The sequence below is a fragment of the Octopus bimaculoides genome, chromosome 11 (assembly GCF_046866305.1).
Source record: "Octopus bimaculoides isolate indiv1 chromosome 11, ASM4686630v1, whole genome shotgun sequence".
Classification (NCBI taxonomy): Eukaryota; Metazoa; Mollusca; class Cephalopoda; order Octopoda; family Octopodidae; genus Octopus; species Octopus bimaculoides.
Window position 1 is genome coordinate 68,160,138 of NC_142938.1, and position 21,552 is coordinate 68,181,689.

Sequence of the window (21,552 nt, forward strand, 5' to 3'; positions counted from 1 at the left end):
AAATATTGAGGATATAAGAAATATCTTACTAATTGTACTTCTTTCTTCCTCTTACAAAATCTATTTTAGAGAAGGATTAAAAAAAAAAAATCATCAATGTTATCATCAATAACATGACAGCAATCAACATTTTTTCATCAGAGTTTATCCTGTGTCGATCCAAATTATAATATATAATGATCTAATGCCAATGACAGTTTCAGTATGGTCCCTTGACTAGCTAGAAATACCAGCCAAATCAGCCTCAAATGACACCCTACCATCTTAAAAAAAAGATGGAATGTAGACCCTGATAATAAAAGGAAAAAAAAAGGTACTCATAACTGAAAATCCTTTGATCAGAGATCTGCAATGGGATTAGCAACATGATTTATTTCTAGATCCTCATATATCTAAAGAGAAGGCTGAACTATCTACAAAAAATATATAGTGTCTTGTCCTTAACTCTTTCATTATTGTATAAGTATTTTAAGATACTCTGTGTTTCTTTCAATTACTTCAAATATAACAAAAAATTTAGTAAAATAGCTTAGTTGTCATTAAGCTAGTATTAGGAACATAAATTGCGACTAAGGTTTGGTAGAAGATTTTAATTCAAAACTTATGGAAACAAGACATTTGTACTCAAAGCCAGAGCCGGTCTCAGCTGGGTTGGTAACGAAAGGGTTAAATATACTGAATCCACTCCAGCTTTTTCCCTTGACTAACCTGGTAACATGTTAACCATACTGTCTACTATAGCCTAACATGCTCTAAGGACAACGAAATGGATACATCAGTCTTAATGTCTTCTGAACAGTAATTGTCTGGACAAAGGAGCTAGAGCAGGGAAGGGCAGTGAATTTCAGAAAAAAAAAAGGGCAAAATATACTTTTAATATGTAAGTTTTAAAAAATTACCAATTATTGATCTACTGCAGTGTTAATACTACAATAACAAAAATACACATTGTTAGTGCATCGTTTTTGACAGTGAGTGGGAGAGACCAAGTTACATGCATGTGCGTGTGTATGTGTGTACACATGTGTGTGTGTGTGTGTGTGTGTGTGTGTGTGTGTGTGTGTGTGTGTGTGTGTGTGTGTGTGTGTGTGTGTTCAATGGCTGCTGTGCTACAGTGCATGCAATCAGCTGACAGAAAACTATGCTGAACACTCTTCTAACCCACATTAGTATGAGAAAATCTATGTTAGAATGATGATGATAATGACAATCTTTATAATTAGAAGCAAAGGAACAAATTTCTGCCGGAGACAAACAGCCAACTAAATCACAACTCCAGCTCTCTCCCCCAGTCATGCCAACTGCTTAACTTCATGACAGCAGAGAAATGAAAAAAAGAACATTGTACCCAGCAGTTTTTCAATTCTGTTGAGGAACAAAGTTAAATACAGAAATAATACATTTCTAAATCTCTCAGAGAGATTTATGCAGTAGTGATACAATGAAGTAGTTGTATGCTGTCAACTTAATGTGACAGTCCCCTGAAGGGAATAATACCACTGTTGGTTAGACCTAAGAAGCTGCACTGCTTCCTGTCGGCCTTAACACGTTTCCTGTGTCCTTATGTTTACAAGGGGAAGACAAGCACCTTCACCCAGCTAAGCCTGCATCCAGAGACATGTTTCTGAGTCTTTGCTCATCATCAGTCTGGAGTAGCATTACCTGCTAGTCGAAGATGCCTGTCAAGCTCTTGTAAACATATAATAATTTTAGTGAAATACAGTCACTGATTTCAAATTTAGAAATAATACATTACTAAATCTCTCAGAGAGATTTATGCAGTAGTGATACGATGAAGTAGTTGTATGCTATCAACTACTTCAAAGTTAAATACATTCACAATAATAATTCTTTTTGTCAGCTGCAAGAGCCCAAAATGTTCTGGACAGCATCAAGGGGAAATACCAAAAGCAACAATAAATAGTAGAGGATTTTGCATCAAGTAAAAGAGTGAGATCAACAAAGATATTAATAAAATATTAATAAATAGCCATAACAGTATTGATTAAAAGGAAAGCATCTGCAGAATGGGAAAGACTACAAAGTGTGATTTGGGCACCACACACACAATCTCAGATTACTTGACCACACCAAAGGCAAATTCCTTCTCTCAATTTTTTGTTACCAATTGCAGCACTGCATTAATTAAAGTAGACCCATGTCAATTTTACCACTCTCACCACTCATCTTTCATAAAGAGAAATAAATCTCATTAGAGGACAGTACTCTTCTGTTTACCATCACTTTCCTCTTTAAGTGGTACTTGAAGAAGCTGATATGATACATTCAACTGAGAGCTGGATCCACATGATAACAGATGTTTGACACAGCAATGTACAGATACTGAACAAGTGCTAGATAATTTTGTCATTCTGCATGCACCTCAGACGAGAGTAGTTGCCTGCAGCTCCAACACAGTGATGCCCATAGAATTTATCACCAACAAGCAGCACTTTCCTGTAGAACTGTCAGGTCAAAGAATTTCTAGAAATTGTCCATGATGTCCTAGCTAAAAGTCCTCCGAGAGAGACAATACAAACTCAATGCCTGTAATCCTGGCTCATACCATCCATTACTTTACTCTAGATTACAAGAGTTAACATTCCACCAATTGCATTGTCTTAATTGCAAACTTCCTGCAAGATTATAATTTTCTTAACCAAGAAAGGTAACCAATAAATTATAAGGCTCTTGTCTCTAAAGATAAAACAAAAAAAGGTTAGCTCTGATTAAAACTGGGTTACAGACTCATTGATCAAGAGCTTGCCAGTCCATCACAGTGGCCAACACTCAACATATAACAAGCTGAGGTGCTTCTACGTGGTTGCTTAACCTGCAAGAAATATCTTTTATCTTTTATTTGTTTCAGTCATTGGACTGAGGCCATGCTGGGGCACTGCCTTGAAGGTTTAATTGAACAAATCAACACCAGTATCTATTTTTCTTTTTTAATATCTGGTGCTTATTCTATTGGTCTCTTTTGTTAAACTGCAAAGTTATGGGGAGGTAAACAAACCAACACTTGTCAAATGATGGGAGGAGGACAAATAGACACATACTCATGAGCTTCCAAAGTTTCTACTAACCAAATTCACTCACAAGGCATTGGTTGGCCTAGGGCTATAGTAAAAGACACTTGCCCAAGGCGCTGTGCAATAGAACTAAACCAGAAACCATGTGGTTACAAAGCAGGCTTCTTAACCAGATAGCCATGTCTGAAACAAATCTTAAATCAGAAAAACAAAAATTAGATAGTTATGACTGGGGTACCTATGGTTACAGGTCTGCATACTCAGTGCCACCTTGGGGCTAAATAAGAACAACAATCAATATATGGTAACTATAGCAATGACAATGACCAAAACGAGGAAACGTTGAGAGTCAATAAACATTGTTTACTAACCAATGGACAACAGGAAGCTGGGACAAATGTAATCTAGCATCATCTCATGGAGGTAATACAGATGAGAGGAAATACATGTCAGGAGGATAATATTGATTTCTTACTCTCGCATCACACACACACACACAAATGAACTTTAGATAAATAGCAAAGTGGAAATGCAATTGTGTGACATTCATATCTTCCTCAAGGACAGTAGCAATGCAAGATAAGTGAGAATTGAATTCAGGTTATTGCAGAGACAGTTTGATAACTGCTCAACTCTCAAACTGCAACACTTATCACAAAAGTCAGGACAAAAATTAACAAGAAATTGGTTGCCAAGGAAGTGTTTTGAATTGTCCAGAACCACATGTTATAACAAACTGTTCTTTATTTAACATCATCATCGAGTGCCTGTGTGGTAAGTAGCTTGCTTACGAACCACATGGTTCCAGGTTCAGTCCCACTGCGTGACACCTTGGGCAAGTGTCTTCCACTGTAGCCTCGGGCCGACCAAAGCCTTGTGGGTGGATTTGACAGACGGAAGCTGAAAGAAGCCCGTCGTGTATATATATATATATATATATATATATATATATATATATATATATATATATGTATATATATATATGTATGTATGTATGTGTGTGTATATGTTTGTGTGTCTGTGTTTGTCCCCCCACCATCGCTTGACAACCGATGCTGGTGTGTTTACGTCCCGTAACTTGGCAGTTTGGCGAAAGATCCAGATAGAATAAGTACTGGGCTTACAGGGAATAAGTTCTGGGGTTGATTAGCTCAACTAAAAGGTGGTGCTCCAGCATGGCCGCAGTCAAATGACTGAAACAAGTAAAAGACTAAAAGAGTATCTGTATTTCATGTGTACATGCTACTGAATGTTGTTGTTTTTTTTAAATCACTGGTCAGCTGTGATGAAGCATATTAAGAGGCGTCCCAGCAATGACCACCTTTTTCATTCAGACAGGGTATGTAGGACTTGGGGAAGGCATTGGCAAACCACCCCGATATCTCTGCTAAGAAACTATGAGAAAACCAGAACAAAGTAATGCTATAGCTTCAACCAACATGAAAACTTGTACTTAATCAGGAAGACTTTCATTGTAGTGTTATCAACACACTGCAAAAGCGTAAGATACAGGACAACAAGTGATGTAGGAGTGCTTTATTCAATATTTTGCTGCTTTTACTTTAAAACAGTAAGGTATGATTTGAGGAAGATTTGCTTTACTATTTCTAGTAAGTCAAGCAACCACAGAGAGGCTCCTTCTTGATTACATACTGTTCATTCATTTAGCAAGTTTTTCTATGCAAGCAATGGCTCAGACCCAGGGAAGGGATATGAAACAGGGAACAGAATTTTTTTTTTTTTACAGCAGGGTGCTCTTCCTGTCGCCAAATACTTGTTTTAGATATAAGACGTTTTTGTTTTTATTCCTGGGGAAATGCAAAGTGTAAATGTAGCAGATGATTTGTTGACAGAAAATATCAGCAAACATCACCAGTTGTAGACCAGCTCCAAACAGTGATGTCACTAATTGTTGTCACAGCTCAGTGTTGACACTAACTGTTCACAAAGCCATGCCTGTACCAATGTGTATATATAAACACATACACAATGAGATGTAATGGCATACATTCACATGTGTGACTGTGTGCATTCAGATGTGTGTGAATCATATACACTACATACATACACATGATGGGATTCTGTTAGTTTCCATCTGCTAAATTCCCTCACAAAGCTTTAATTAGCCTAAGGTTACAGTATATGTTGGCACTCCGTCGCTTACGACATCGAGGGTTCCAGCTGATCCGATCAACGGAACAGCCTGCTCGTGAAATTAACATGCAAGTGGCTGAGCACTCCACACACACGTGTACCCTTAATGTAGTTCTCGGGAATATTCAGCGTGACACAGTGTGACCAAGGCTCACCCTTTGAGTTACAGGCACAATAGAAACAGGAAGTAAGAGTGAGAGAAAGTTGTGGTGAAAGAGTACAGCAGGGTTCGCCACCATCCCCTGCCGGAGCCTTGTGGAGCTTTAGGTGTTTTCGCTCAATAAACACTCACAACGCCCGGTCTGGGAATCGAAACTGCGATCCTATGACCACGAGTCCGCTGCCCTAACCACTGGGCCATTGCGTCTCCACCTAGGGTTACAGTAGAATGTGCCAAAAGTGCCATGCAATGGGACTGAATCTGGAGCCACATGTTTTAAAAACAACCTTAACCACACAACCTGCAACAGTAATACTTACATATTAACATACACGCACTGACACCTACACACACACACACACAGAGGAACATATTTGCATGTATGAACGTGTGTGTGAATCATGTAAAACTGATGAAGCATATTTTAATAGCAACTTGTAGACAAGAACAACTACACAACATTTTATTACAAGACAAAGAAAGAAATGGTGTGGGAAAAAAAATGAAATTAAAAAAAAAGAAAAGAAAAAAAATTTGGCAGTCAACAAAGCAATTTAAATGATGTGGAGAAAATATCTATTTTTGAAATTTTGTCAGGCTCTCTTAGTTTTAGCATGACTACATCTATTTTCCAATCCTACTTCTTTCTCCTGCCAAATGATGGTACTTATTTCAGAAATTATTCGCAAAAGCTGTGGTAAACAATTTATTTTCTAACAACTGAACAATCATAGGTTCATACCTTAACCTTGTTCATTCCACACTTTTCCCACTGATTGGGTCACATTGCCATCACTCCACCCTCAGTCCCCACCTGCCCCAGGTCATTCTGCCTTTATTCATACTGATTAAATATCTTTCGCCCTTACCACCCCACCTTATACTTCAATTCAACCACCTAGCTAACACTACCTTCACCCTCCCATCACCACCACACTGATTTAATTTTGCCAACGCCAACACTGTTACACACCCAGTTCACACTATCATAAACCATCACTCCTCTTGATACATGCATCACAGTCGAAAAAATTATTTGTTATTGTGAAATAAGAGCAGTCAGTACAGCTGTAGTTGTCTGCTGACATAGAAAAAAAAATTTCAGTTTGAAAAGAAAAAGAATAAAAATAAAATATTTGACTCATTCCGTGACCACACTATCTTTCAAGTAAAAAAAAGAAAGTGTTAGAAATTTCATACATCAAATCTCCATAATTCAACGAGAGAGCAAGACGCCAGTAATTCTCAACCGGGTTCCATATAAGAATTTGTCGTTAAAATTTACATGCAACAAATTGCTTTTGCTTACCAACCACATGGTTCTGGGTTCATTCCCACTGCGTGGCATCTTGGGCAAGTGTCTTCTACTATAGCCTCGGGCCGACCAAAGCCTTGTGAGTGGATTTGGTAGACTGAAACTGAAAGAAGCCTGTCGTATATGTGTATATATGTGTATATGTGTGTGCGTGTATATGTTTGTGTGTCTGTGTTTGTCCCCCCAACATCGCTTGACAACCGATGGTGGTGTGTTTACGTCCCCGTAACTTAGCGGTTCGGCAAAAGAGGCCGATAGAATAAGTACTAGGCTTCCAAAGAATAAGTCCTGGGGTCGATTTACTCGACTAAAGGTGGTGCTCCAGCATGGCCACAGTCAAATGACTGAAACAAGTAAAAGAGTATACTTCTACAATAATTAAAGTATTTTAATAATTTTTTTATTAAATTCCTAATAGTATTTAATGATAAAAATATAATAGGATTTTTTTTTAAACATTGAATAACTCTGAGGATCCACCCAGGTAAAATAGAAATCAAAAGCGTCCGTAGGTAAAAATGATCGAAAAATACTGGACTAGAAGGTCATTTGACACACTAGAAATAACAGCAAAAGCTCTCTAAAATCATACCATACTGTTGTGAAGCTTACTTTGCAACCACACCCTTACAGGTTCAGTCCCACTCTGCGGCACCTTGGGCAAGTGTCTTCTTCTACAGCCCCAGGCCAACCAATGCGTTGTGAGTAAATTTCATAGGTGAAAACTATGTGAAAACCTATAATGTGTGTACCTCTCTCTCTCTCTCTCATATATATATATATATATATTTATGCATGTATGTGTATGTCTGTCTGGTTTGTACCCCATAATTTGACAACTGGTGTTGCTTTGTTTATGTCCCTGTAACATAAGGTTCAGCAAAAAGACACTGATAGAATATCAGACTTTAAAAGAATAAGACATTAGGGTTAATTTGTTCAACTAAACCCTTCAAGGCAGTGCCCCAGCATGGTCACACTCCAGTGACTGAAATAAGTAAAAGATGGGAAAAAAAAAAGGCGCAGGAGTGGCTGTGGTAAGTAGCTGGCTTACCAACCACATGGTTCCTGGTTCATTCCCACTGCATGGCACCTTGGGCAAGTGTCTTCTACTATAGCCTCGGGCCAACCAAAGCCTTGTGAGTGGATTTGGTAGACGGAAACTGAAAGAAGCCTGTCGTATATATGTATATATATATATATATATATGTATGTCTGTGTATGTGTGTCTGTGTTTGTCCCCCCCAACATCGCTTGACAACCGATGGTGGTGTGTTTACGTCCCCGTAACTTAGCGATTCGGCAAAAGAGACGGATAGAGTCCTGGGGTCGATCTACTCGACTAAAGATGGTGTTCCAGCATGGCAACAGTCAAATCACTGAAACAAGTAAAAGAGCAAAAGAGAGTATGCTTCTAAATGGAATGCTTTTTGTCATCTGAGGATATAAGCCACAACATGAACACTTCTTCACTGACTCCTGAATGCCTTTGTTATAAAGGACAGTAGATCAGTATATTTTTCTATCACTAAGTACTAATAGAATCTATCTACTAGCTCAAATAAAGTATTGTTGCTATACTAATATTATGACGATAAATTATACCAGTCTCTTTAGACTGCTAGAAACAGCTGCACAGTCACTACACACCACATAATGCAAACTATGTACACTCAGTGAATAAAAGACAGGCCTTTTCATTGCTGGAAGACTATTCTGATCAGAGGTCTGATATAGGTTAAACAACAACTGCCCCATCATTTACAGCATCAAGAAGCTTTATAATGGTCACCTAACCTGTCAGAAACAACAGTCAAAACTCCCTCAAAGCATACCCTATTGTATGTAAAAACTGATGATACAGATAATGTAATCTTAGTTGCAGTGTAACTGAATAAGAAGACGGGATGATTGCAGCTGGAACACCTACCATAATAAGTCTGGTGGAACAAACACTGGCAACAGCTGCACCGTCTCGATTGGAACTTTTCTATTACAGTATGTTGTTTTTTTATATTCTACTCACAACCCTTATATAAATTACATACATTTAACTACAAAGAACATTATCAGTAAATAGCCAAAACTTTTGGCGTATTAAACAGTTTAAATTAGGAATTCACTAATAGACTCTTATTGTTTATGACATCCAGATATTTTTAAATATTCATGTTAGCAAGTTTTAAATGAAACAGAGGAAAATTGTTACTGACGTGAAATAAATTTGTATCTCAGAAAACAAAAAGCAAAAAGAATATCTAAAATTGAATATTTTAAAGTATTCATCATCAGGTGTTTAACTAAAATTTATGAAATATTCTTCTTTTTGAGCAGCAGATTTACATACGTACACACAGTTAAAATTAGGGAAGTGTAATGACAGCTGCTTCTGATAGGACTATGGAGGAGGTCCCCGAGGACTCTATCCCCACCTCCTAGGATTGGAAGGTGGCAAAAATGAATGGAAATGTAATAGAAGTTTCAAAGTTTTCTGAGTTTGTAAAACTAACCAATTCATGGTATTAAAACAAAGTGTAAAAAGTTTACATCACTAAATAAGAAAAACAAACAAAAAAAACTATGATATTTCTTTTACTAGTTACAACAGTCAAATGTGACCATAAAAAAGTTACGCTACAAGAGAGTAATAACATGTATTTGTGTATCGTGTGTGTGTGTGTGTGTGTGTGTGTGTGTGTGTATTTGAAGATTTTGATTATACACATATGCATATATATATATATATATATATGAAGACACAAACACATACTGTCCTAGAAATGGATATCTTAGCAAACGACTAAGTCTGCAATGAACCAGTTAGCTTGCAACTTCAGCTGCTGCAAGTTGTGTAAATAGAATAGAAAGCAGAGTGGCTGGTTCCAAATATTGGTAGCACTAGGGAAAACTATGTAACAACTGGGAGTAGGAGATAAGTCCAAGGTAGACAAAATAACAATAGTAACTGCAGCCTAATACCATATGCAGCTAGCTATATCAAAAGTAGAGCACAGACATTTTAATTCATAAAACTTTCAACTACTCTTCGGGAAAACTTACAAAACAACTCGACAGATTATGAAATGCTGTACCATATTCTGAAGCAGATGATTTTAAAATTAAATGAAAGGAACAAGATATATTTTACAGTTGGTAAATATAACAAATAGTCCAATTAAAATAGCAGAAGTGACCGTTACCCTAAGTTCTACCTATGACAGACAGAATATGATTATTCTATAAAACACCAATGATCTGATGCAACTGACCATATGTGTGAAAAGTTCATGGTTTTGAGTAGTTTAGCTTTCCTGGGCTTATTATCCTCTTCAACAGTCGTTCGATCCACTATAGCCCTGGCACAACTAAAGCCTTGTGAATGGACTTGAAAGATGGAAACTGAAATATGCCCATCGTGTGTGTGTGTGTGTGTGTGTGTGTGTGTGTGTGTGTGTGCATACCATTGTCTAGTGCTCTGCAACCAGTATGCTGTGACATACTAGTTAGTGTGCCAAGAGATGATGCTAGGTGTGCCACAGTGTAACCTGAATATAATTTTTTTTCCCTATACTTTTAGTTACATTTTTAGTACAAGTGTACTGCAGAATTTTGAAAAGAATATAAGTGTACTGCAAGTGAAAAATGGTTTTGGAACATTGGCCTAGACATCACATGAAGGTTATCACTGAGCATCATCACCATACAAGCAAGGTTGTTCATTTCCAGTCTCTGAAAAATATAACCTAGCCATGGGAAAAAATATTACCTTGCTCAGAAACAAGTGAAGGTTGGTGACAGGAAGAGTATCTACCTAGCCAACAAATTCCATTTGGCCCATGTAAACATAGAAAAGCTGATGTTAAATGAATGATAAGAATAAATAATTGATTTGGAAGCTAAAATGAAAATGATCTGCCATCATTAAGGAAGAAAGACAAAAATGCTTTTGCAGGTCATCTGCAGTTACCCCATTCAACAATCTCTATTATTCTTAAGAATAAGGAAGGAATTTCAAAGAAAAAAGTTGGCTGCCATAAGGTCACTGACAATAAAGAATGACAAATAAATGTCCACAAAATGGGAAAGTTTCAAATGTTCATTATGAAGGCTGCTTCACAACCATATGACTTCAGGGTTAGTCTCGCTGTACTGCACCTTGGACAAGTGTCTTCCCCTAAAGCCTCAGGCCAACTAAAGCCTTTTGAGTGAATATGGTAGATGGAAACCATGTGGAAGCTGGTTGTGAGCTTGTGTCCTCCCACACACTACTTGACAACTGGTGTTGGTTTCTTTACATCCCCATAACTTAGCAGTTTGGCAAAAGGAACTGATAGAATAAGTACCAAACTTCAAAAATAAGTACTGGAGCTAATTTGTGTGACTAAAACACTTCAGGGTGCTACACCAGTATGGCCACAGGCCAGTGACTGGAACAAAAGATAACAAGGATAAATGCTCAGGAAACCAGCCACATGCCTCAATATGTCTCATTCCAGCAAACACAAGCTCAATGGACATTATAGCGACCAGAAAGCAAAATAAACAGAGGATTGTGAATATTGTCTTTCTGCAGTGAGGAACATAGTACTTGACATATAGCAGTTATGAACAACATCCAAATAAGAGACAGACACCCAGAAACATCTGGAGAAAAAAGATAGGGAAGCTGAAAAATTGCTTAGTCGGATAAGGGATCAAAGTAGAACTAGGTGATGTATAAGTCAAAAAGAAAGAGGTGATAGAGACTTATAGAAAATATCTAGGAGTTTCTGTGAGACTATCTACAGTGAGCCACAGACCAGATCTGTAAATGAAGTAAGTTTCCAGCCAAACAGAAGATGACATGATAGTGAAACAGAATGGCAGATGATGTCATAAAAGCTGACAGGATTGGGAAAAAATGGAAGAAAGAGAACAAGTTAAAAATATAGGTAGCTAGAAAGAAAATTAGACATCATGTATAATTAGTAACAAGTATAAAATACGAGATTTGCCAATATTCTGTGATGATAAAGCAAAATGTCACTATAAATCAGGATGTCATATGTAGAAAGTTTCTATAATGATATCGATGCATTCCCTCTCACTTTGATTAACACTAAGGTGAAAAAGGTACTGAAATGCTTTTATAAGAGATTCATGAATGTTGGGAGAGATAAGCAGACCATAAGGGGGAGCAGCAATTAAAAACGACTGTTATAGCCAAGATGGTCTTTAAAGATATGAAGGCAGGGAAAGCAGCCAGACAGTTAGGTGTAGTTGCTGAGATGATAAATAACCTAGCCAAATGGGACAGGCACTTTTTAGGTAATACAGAAAGGGGTCAATCCCTATAACTGACACAGCAGTAGTAACTTTAATTATTGCAATAGTTAAGGAAATGCTCACGAAAGAAGCAGCTACAAAGATGTCAAAGAGAAGGACTAATGTATAAAAGCAACTGAGTTATAGCACAGTTATTTAGGAAGAAAATAAGATCAGACAAGAAGCATTTCAGGTTTGTGCCAGGAAGTTATACCATAGTAAGGTAACCAACTGGAGTTCTTAGCAAAGAGAAAGCCATTGAACTTAGGAATCATTGACCTGAAGAAGGTTCTGGCTAGGTACTGTAATCTGATGGTTACTAAGGAAACTAGGCAGAGATGAATGGTTTGTGAGAGCCACTGCAAGCCATGCACAAAGATAGCATCAGCAAGATGAGAGTAATGAGTACAAAGAGGAAATTTAAAAGGTGTTCTCTTTTCCATCTTGATCTCCAAGTCATTACATAATTGTTTAAGACTGTCGATGGTAACTCCTGTATGCCAATGGTCTAGTTCTGGTGGCTGAATCAGGTGAAGATTTAGAGAAATTTCAAAAATGGAAACCTAGAGAATCCAGAGATCTTAAAATCTAAGCAAAGACAAGTATTAGCAAATAAAAAAATAACAGAACTTTACTGTCAATTGGAGAGTGGCCATGCTCAATATGCAAGAAAATGTGCATGTAGAAACACCATACAGAGTAGCTTAGTGGTATTTCGTCTGTCTATACATTCTGAGTTCAAATTCTGCCGAGGTTGACTTTGCCTTTCATCCTTTCAGGGTCGATAAATTAAGTACCAGTTATGCACTGGGGTCGATGTAATCGACTTAATCCTTTTGTCTGTCCTTGTTTGTCCCCTCTATGTTTAGCCCCTTGTGGGCAATAAAGAAAAAAGAAACTCCATACAGAGTAGCTAATGTAAACAATGGGTGCACAAGAGGTGCTATGAGGTTACAGACAAGCAGAAAGAGAAGAACTGCATGAAGCAGAAGTACAGGAATAGTGAGTAGCAAGAGCACACTTAGAATATATTTCAAGTGCTCAGAAAGTGACTTAAAGGAGATGATAGCTTCTGTTACCTAAGTGATCTAATTGACAAAAGGAGAGCATTTTGAGAGTTCTGGTGATTATCTTATTTTCCAAAATAGATGGATACCCTATAAACACACACACACACACACATGTATACAGCATCTGGGGCTAAGATCAAAATCTTTATTTCTAATGCACATATCTATTTGACCTAGTCTTGTAGATATGGTTAATTATTCAGACAACTTTATAATATTGTCTTAATATATATATAGGCACAGGAGTGGCTGTGTGGTAAGTAGACTTGCTTACCAACCACATGGTTCTGGGTTCATTCCCACTGCATGGCATTTTGGGCAAATGTCTTCTACTATAGCCTCGGGCCGACCAAAGCCTTGTAAGTGGATTTGGTAGACGGAAACTGAAAGAAGCCCGTCGTATATATGTATATATATGTATGTGTGTATGTGTGTGTATATGTTTGTGTTTGTCCCCCCCAACATCGCTTGACAACCGATGGTGGTGTGTTTACATCCCTGTAACTTAGCGGTTCGGCAAAAGAGACCGATAGAATAAGTACTAGGCTTCCAAAGAATAAGTCCTGGGGGTCGATTTGCTCAACTAAAGGCGGTGCTCCAGCATGGCCGCAGTCAAATGACTGAAACAAGTAAAAGAGTAAAAAGAGAGAGTATATAAAAAAGACTAACAATTCCTTGCTGAATCATTTCTAAATCTGTACATCTGAAAATATTTCATCTGTCCTGGGCTTCTGCATCAAGCGTGAGTACCTTAGGATTTACAACTATGAACACATTGCATCTTCCTCTCCTTTCAATTTCATTACTTCTTTGGTCAAGCAAAAATCACTCTATATTGCTAGATTTACAGAGGGGTGTTGGCTTAATAGATAAGGTATTGGACTGCCTCAAAAAGGGTAATGGGTTCAAGTCAACTGCTGATGTTCTATTGTATTATAAGCAAGAGACTCAATTCTAGATTGTCTCAGTTCAGCTAGGATTTGAGCCGAGGATACCAGATCATTTGATGTCAACTGTAGCAGACTGGTTTATATCATCAGCCAACACTTATGAGATCAAAGATGTATGTATGCTAACCTTTGATACGTAACTCACAAGTCCCATCATCACAGCAGACAATACTTAGGTCAGTGGGATGTTTGTCCTGCTAGAAATAACAGTCAAATCTCAAATCACACCCTACCATTTTAACAAGGATACATTTGATAATGTTGTCATAGTTGTTGTTGGCACTCCGTCGTTGATCCAATCAACGGAACAGCCTGCTCGTGAAATTAACATGCAAGTGGCTGAGCACTCCACAGACATGTGTACCCTTAACGTAGTTCTCGGGGATATTCAGCATGACACAGTGTGACAAGGCTGACCCTTTGAATTACAGGCACAACAGAAACAGAAAGTAAGAGTGAGAGAAAGTTGTGGTGGAAGAGTACAGCAGGGTTCGCCACCATCCTCTGCCAGAGCCTCGTGGAGCTTTAGGTGTTTTCGCTCAATAAACACTCACAACACCCAGTCCGGGAATCGAAACCGCGATCCTATGACCGCGTGTCCGCTGCCCTAACCACTGGGCCATTGCGCCTCCACTGTCATAGATACACTGTCTTAAAAGATGGGATGGTCAGAGCTGGAATACCTTTGACCATTGGTCAAGTAGATCAATGACTGACCTGGGGTTAAGCATAGTAACCACCATATCCATGCCAGTGTCAATGTCAACATCAATATATACCACCAAAAGGAGATATTTGGAGAACTTCAAAATTGTTGTTTGATCTGCTAATATTAGCAGCCAAATCTAATTCAAATGATACCGAACCATCTTAAATATAAAAGGTGATTATGGATAATGTAATCCTTAACACAGGATGAGCATGGCCAGAAAGCTTTGATCGTAGATTTCTTCACCCAACACCAATCCTAACCTATATACAGCTAAACAGCAGCAGCAGCCTATGAGTGAGGTTCTCAGTTCAGTGACTTGATTTATGACACTTGTAACTATGTTGTTCGTGTATGCCAACTGTTGAAAAACATATACACACACATTAATAAAGCATACAAATTTGAAGTAATTAATTGCAAACAATCCTTCCATACTGAAATATCTGTGTGTGTGTGTGTGTACAAATATATATATATATATATATATATATATATATATGTGTGTGTGTGTATATATGTGTGTGTATGTGTGTGTATGTATATATGTGTATATATATGTCTGTGTGTGTGTATATGTGTTTATATACAGGCGTATATATGTGTGTGAGTATATATGTGTTTATATACATAAATATGTGTATATATGTGTATGTGAATATATGTATATATCATCATCATCATCATCGTTTAACGTCCGCTTTCCATGCTAGCATGGGTTGGACGATTTGACTGAGGACTGGTGAAACCGGATGGCAACACCAGGCTCCAGTTTGATTTGAGCCTGGTGTTGCCATCCGGTTTCACCATATATATATATATATATATATATATATATATATATATATATATATATATATATATATAGTTAAAATAGAATGTGTAACCTAATCCTAATTAGTGTTGTATTAACTGACCAAGTTAGTGAGTAATAAAATATTGTACATTTATGTATTTAACATGAAAGTAAACTAGACTTATACTTCACACCTATGACAGGTGATTAGTATACATCAGAATCATTCTGTAGTCACTATGATCAATATCACAGCAGTATGAAATATTACAAGTCAAGCTAGTTAGTAGCAAAGAATAATAATTCTCTTGTATGTACAGTTACTATGAGCTGGAGTCAATGACCTAGTCAATCAACCTGCTAGAAATAGAAGCTAAATTCCTCTCAAACCATACTCTACCATATTATATAAAGCAAAACACATAAGACAATGTAGGCCTTGATGTACAAAATGATGGGGTGTTCACCACTGAAATGCCTCTGGGGCTAAGCAACATTGTTTTGTTCTTTTCCTGAGGTCAACAAAATTAGGGCAATGTCATTTTAGCTTCATTTAAAAATGAATGACCATTAGAAAAAAAAGATTACCTAAAGCTTTAGTCAGGTATGCACTGATAACTAAACATAATCACTAAACTTTATGGAGACTAGTAGTGATCTATGTTGACAAGAATCAATACCATAAAAGCAAAAAAGCAATATAGCTTCATTTCTGCTTATTACCATAGTAACCAGTCTCATCTAGAATGCTAATTGGATGACATCCCAGTTGTCATTTAGCCCCAGGTCAACCTAAATTGAGCAAACTGATGATCAAAGACTTTCCAGTTATGAACACCTATTCTATTTGTCTACATTATCAGATGTATCTTATTTAAAACAAATGGGGAGGTTTGGTTGTTAATTATATCAAGACAATCAACCACATAGAAACACCTGCATTGGCTCAGGAATGTTTTTCACACTCAGAATACACCCCAGAATATTACTGATACTTTATTGACCATTGACAACTGAAAAACAGTTGGCTTCAATAGAATTTAGATGAAGAAGTACAAAGCATCAAACTAGGACATCTAATCCATCAACTGAGCACTCTCCTTAACATCAATAAACATATGAAATTACATTAACTGTTCGACACTGGACTTAGACTAAAATATATAAAAAGCCAAAGAGAAATACAGTATCTACTCCAGTATAAGTCACACTATTTCAACTGAAAAAAAAAACGGTAAATTTTCAGATTAACACCTGCACGATTTTTGCTAGGGTTTTAGGGTCAGGGTGTTAGGGTTAGGGACGGAATTCCCTAACCTTAACCCTAACACCCTAGTGAAAATCGTGCGAGTGTTAATCTAAAAATTTACCAAAAAAACTGGGGGTACAACTTGTAAATAGGGCAAAGCTAAGACTATGAAAATTCTGTCTGAGGATGTAATGCTAAATTAGGAGTGCAACTTACATGAATAAATACAGCATATATACCATATTTTCCAGCATACAAATCAACGTAATATATAGTGTAAACATTCAACCAACGTCACTATCTTTCCAAATCCTGTTACATTTCACATGGAATTCTTGGCCCTCTAAAGTCGTCTTGGTGTTTATGGCAGCCATCCCTTTTTTGGAGGGCTGTAAATTTTGGTCTGAAAAATTTTGTTTGCCAGAAAATACAGTAAAAAGAAAACTATTTCACAATGGAGCCCATACATCACCACTATGTGTTATGTTCTGTGCACAAGATTATCTTTCAAAACATGCCTGAAAATTCAGGATTTTTTGTTTATTTGTTGTTGTTTTTTTTCCATCTCTACATCAAAACATTAGTTGTTTTAAACATTGTAACATTAAAAGTTTTTTTATTTTATTTACATACAACTGCTTTTATACTCATGAATGTGTCAAGATTGAACTTAACTGATGATCCTGCTTGATTTCAGTATTCATAGGAGACAACAAAACCAAGATATTTTCTAAAACGAAATGTCTTGGCCAAATGACACAGCAAGGTGTCAGTGATAAGATAGATATAAAATGCCAGGCCTCTTTAGCTAACAAGTCTGTCACTGCATAGACATAACTTGTTCTGGCTCTTTCATGGTTAGAGACTACTAAAATATGCAAAAGAAATTACTGTAAACATTTTTTTTTCTTTTAATGGTGAAATGTGACATTTGGAGGCGCTGCTGAGTGCTTTATTTATAACTAATTGAGCTCTGAATGAACAAACCTATCATAAAAATAAATGCATTCCAGTTGTGACTATTCCATCTTTACTACAGGCAAAGCATGAGCAGGATACGTTATTTGTTACCTTTTACTTCTTTCAGTCATTGGGTTACGGCCATGCTGGAGCACCGTCTTGAAGGGTTCAGTCAAACAAATCGACCTCAGTACTTTATTTTTACGAACTTATTCTATCGGTCTCTTTCCTGAACCGCCGAGTTACGGGGACGTAAACAAACCAAGCGGTGAATGAGGGAGAGGGAGAACAAACATTCCAAGACACACGCATATATACGACAAGCTTCTACACAGTTTTCGCCTATCAAATTAATTCACAAAACATTGGTCAGCCCAAAACTATAATAGAAGACACGCAGTGGGACTGAACCCGAAGCCACGTGGTTGCAAAGTGCGCTTCTTAACCACAGTCATGCCTGTGCCTATGTACAGGTTGTTAATCCAGGTGACCTTTTATTTTTAAAATAAAAGGGTGTGACTTAAAAGAGATTTGGTTGTTGTTTCTAGCAGCGTGAGAGACTGCGTAAAGGCTTCCTCGTTAGCTTTAGTACCACAGAGTTGTTATTTAGCTGCAAGTAGTCTTAATTGAATAGACCTATAATAAAAGGCGTTCTAGCCATGACCATCCTCTTTTTTTTTAATCAGCAACCAAGTTGTACAACGTTTCCTTTATTATTTAAAATGGCAGGGCGTGGGTTTGAGAAGACTTGTTTGCAATTTATAACAGGCTGGGTGATAACACAGCGGAAGAACTGTTTTTTTGGTAGCTGTATGTCCATTCTGAGTAATCTATGACACACAACTGATGAAGCATTTTAGAAGCAACAAATATTCTTTGTTACATTTTAGATTTTAAATTTTCAAATATGATTCACATTTAAGCTATAGGGAGTTTATTGGGAGATGTGGCCACTAAACTGAGAAGCTCAAAGCTTAGTATAAGAGAAGCATATCGAAGTGTTGGCCTCAACACAAGAAACACGTCCTCTCAAATCACGTCTCTATAAGCCTTAAAAAAAGAATGACATGCTAGATAATGTAACTTTAGATATACTATGTATGAATAAAGGTTGAGGTAGCTACAATTGCCATGTATATGATCATAGACTTGTTAAATCATGACTGACCCATGGCTATAGAACGACTCTTGCAAGTCCATTTGGTTACTGTTTAAAAGCATTTCACTTCAAACAATGTACAAGTTGTTTCTCATCTTCAATAAAATAAAGCTATGTACCTCTGAAAGAAATCCATGAAACCGAAGTTCGAGTCACTTTAAAATGACAAAATCACATTAAAAATGTTCGCCTTAATAAATTATGAATCCCATTAGTTCTAAACGACCAGATTTATTTGTGACTATTAAGGTCCTTCCCTCTTTGTTTCCATGATAGAAAGAGAGAGAGAGAAAAAAGAATACTTCTACTAGAAGTCCTAGAGCATGGAAAATAAAATCAACATCTTGGTATTCTACAGCTTTTGAGTTCAAATCAAGAAAGGTACAATTTACTCTTCACTTTAACAGTAAAGATAAAATAAGCAAAGAAATATAACGGGTAGGTCCAAACGAGATTGTGTGTCGAGATAAAGCAACCATTATAAACCTTCAGTTTTCACAGTAAGTTAAACATTCAATTTTCAGAGCGACAGCTCGTGTTTGATGTAAACATATACAGTAAAAACAATGCGATAATGGTTTCTCTTAAGGACATCTGTGTCAATGTTGTCTCCCGCAAGAGTATTGGTGGCGTAAGTAATTCCAGTTAGGAATCGAAACATGGTCGCATACCAGATTTACATGAAAAACAAAGATTTAATTTAACCGGATCTCAGGTTAAATGACAGGTAGATAGTGTAAGTCAAGCGACATACTACATGCCAGTGCATCAGTGGATATACTGAGAATATTGTGACCATTAATTGAATAAATAAACTGCTAATGGACAAAGAAAGTGGGAGGATACAATGAAATACATTTCACACAAGCTGTGTGCATGTGAGAGAGACGTTGTTAGCCTTGTGCAAAAGTAGCTGTATGTATATATAAGCAGTTTGTGTGTGTACGGGTGTATAAACTACCCGTATAGCACACACACACACATGGATATGGCTGGTGTCAAACGATTCTTTACAATCAAAATGGCTTAGACGGGAACAAGCTAACTTGAACAAGTGATATATATGCAGTTAAATAAGAATTCAATCAGCTTGTGTATGACAATAAGAAAAAAAATATGTTATCTATGTTGTCTGATGTTGAAAGTTCTTTCAAAACTGTCAAACTGTTTTGCCGGGTTACCTGAGAGAATGAGAAACTGTCAACGACCGAACACATACACAGCCGAGTAAAACAACACCTTTATATTATATATTACTAACCAGTAGCATTTATATATACGTATATAATGGTCAGTTGTCGGTAAAATGAAGATAGTAGATAGGATTTCGTTTTTCATCGGTGTATAGATTGAAGTTTATCATTTTTTCCATTCTCCTATTGTTAAACCGCAGAAATAATTAATAGTTAAGTTGTGTTAGTTAATGCGAGTACCTGATATTTGGTATTGAAACAGTGGAACTTATTTATAGTTGTGAAGATGTTAAACAGCACTGGGAATAAACAGCAAGAGTCCAGTGCTGCCAATGTCTTTAGTGATAATGTACGTGAAAAACAAGAACTGTTTGCAGTAGAAAGTTCTTTTAGCAAGCAATTAACACGTTTAATTAGTTCTTTCAGAAACTAGTTTGAAATTAATTAAATAAATAAAGGAATAAATAAATAAAAAAACATTAGCTACGAAGTCATGCTTTAACGAAACACACAAACCAAGTGAATTCAAGTCATTATTAGGGTTAGAAAATTAGTTGTTTATCATAATACATCCGGAAGTCATGTCTTATACATATATACATATATATATATATATATATATACACACACATTACGAGTGTGTGTGTTATGCTTAGAGTTTCTGACCCAAGTCTCTTCTTCTATTTTTATACTCTCAATCTTCACATCAGTTTTCTGTCACTAGATAATTCACACAGTCTATAGTCACCAAGTCCTTTTCTAACTCTCAACATTGTCAGTCTCTACCGCTCCCCCCCTCTTGTCTTTCTCTCTCTCTCTTTCTCGCTGCCACCTGTCACTACCACTCCCACCCTCTCACTTCATTATGTCTCTCTCTCTCTCTCTCTTCGTCCCTAGCAGACATGTATTAAAAACCATAACAACAATAAAAGAATATTTTGATATTTAAAAAAAAAAAAAAGGAAAAGGAACGGTTAAAAATTAAATAACACACTCAGATTTGATATTAGGTAACCAATGCTCTCCGGAAAATATTCTTTGGAAGGAAATATTAAACGAAAATTGACTCACCATAAGTTTCAGACATTTTCCGATCTGTAATAGTCTCCTTCGATTTATTAACAAACATACAAAATGGCGTTGGACAACGGCTTGGTGATAATCTCAAACTAACGAGATTTCAAGATCTAGATTTAGTTTTCGTTTTACATACTAACATTTTTTTAGTTAGTTAATATATTTTTTGGTTTTTGTTTTTTATTTTTTTAAATATCCGTTAGGTATTATTTTTCAAATACTTAAAACTGCTGGTAGCTAATAAAAAAAAAAAAAAAAGAAATAGAAATACATCCGGGTCTTGTCCTGAATTTGTTTACCCTGGAGATGACGTCAGTAGTAAACACGTGGGATATATTATCAAAATTTAATTATGTCGCTTTCATCCCTGTTATACATATGATTGTTAGATACGAAAATCTCTGTATCAAAAGTGTTATATGGT

General features: G+C 36.7%; 1 protein-coding gene across 5 annotated transcripts in view; it reads right to left on the reverse strand.

Annotated features, from left to right (window-relative positions):
- Window positions 1-21,186, reverse strand: part of LOC106870962 (ras-related protein Rab-4B) — a 142,692-nt gene extending 121,506 nt beyond the window's left edge. For all 5 annotated transcript variants that reach the window (XM_089360297.1, XM_052971908.2, XM_089360298.1 and 2 more), the window contains exon 1: window positions 21,123-21,186. In XM_089360297.1, the coding sequence (XP_089216423.1) occupies window positions 21,123-21,180 (58 nt within the window). In that variant the 5' untranslated portion in view covers window positions 21,181-21,186. The remainder of the gene's footprint in view (window positions 1-21,122) is intronic.
- Window positions 21,187-21,552: the final 366 nt, after the last annotated feature.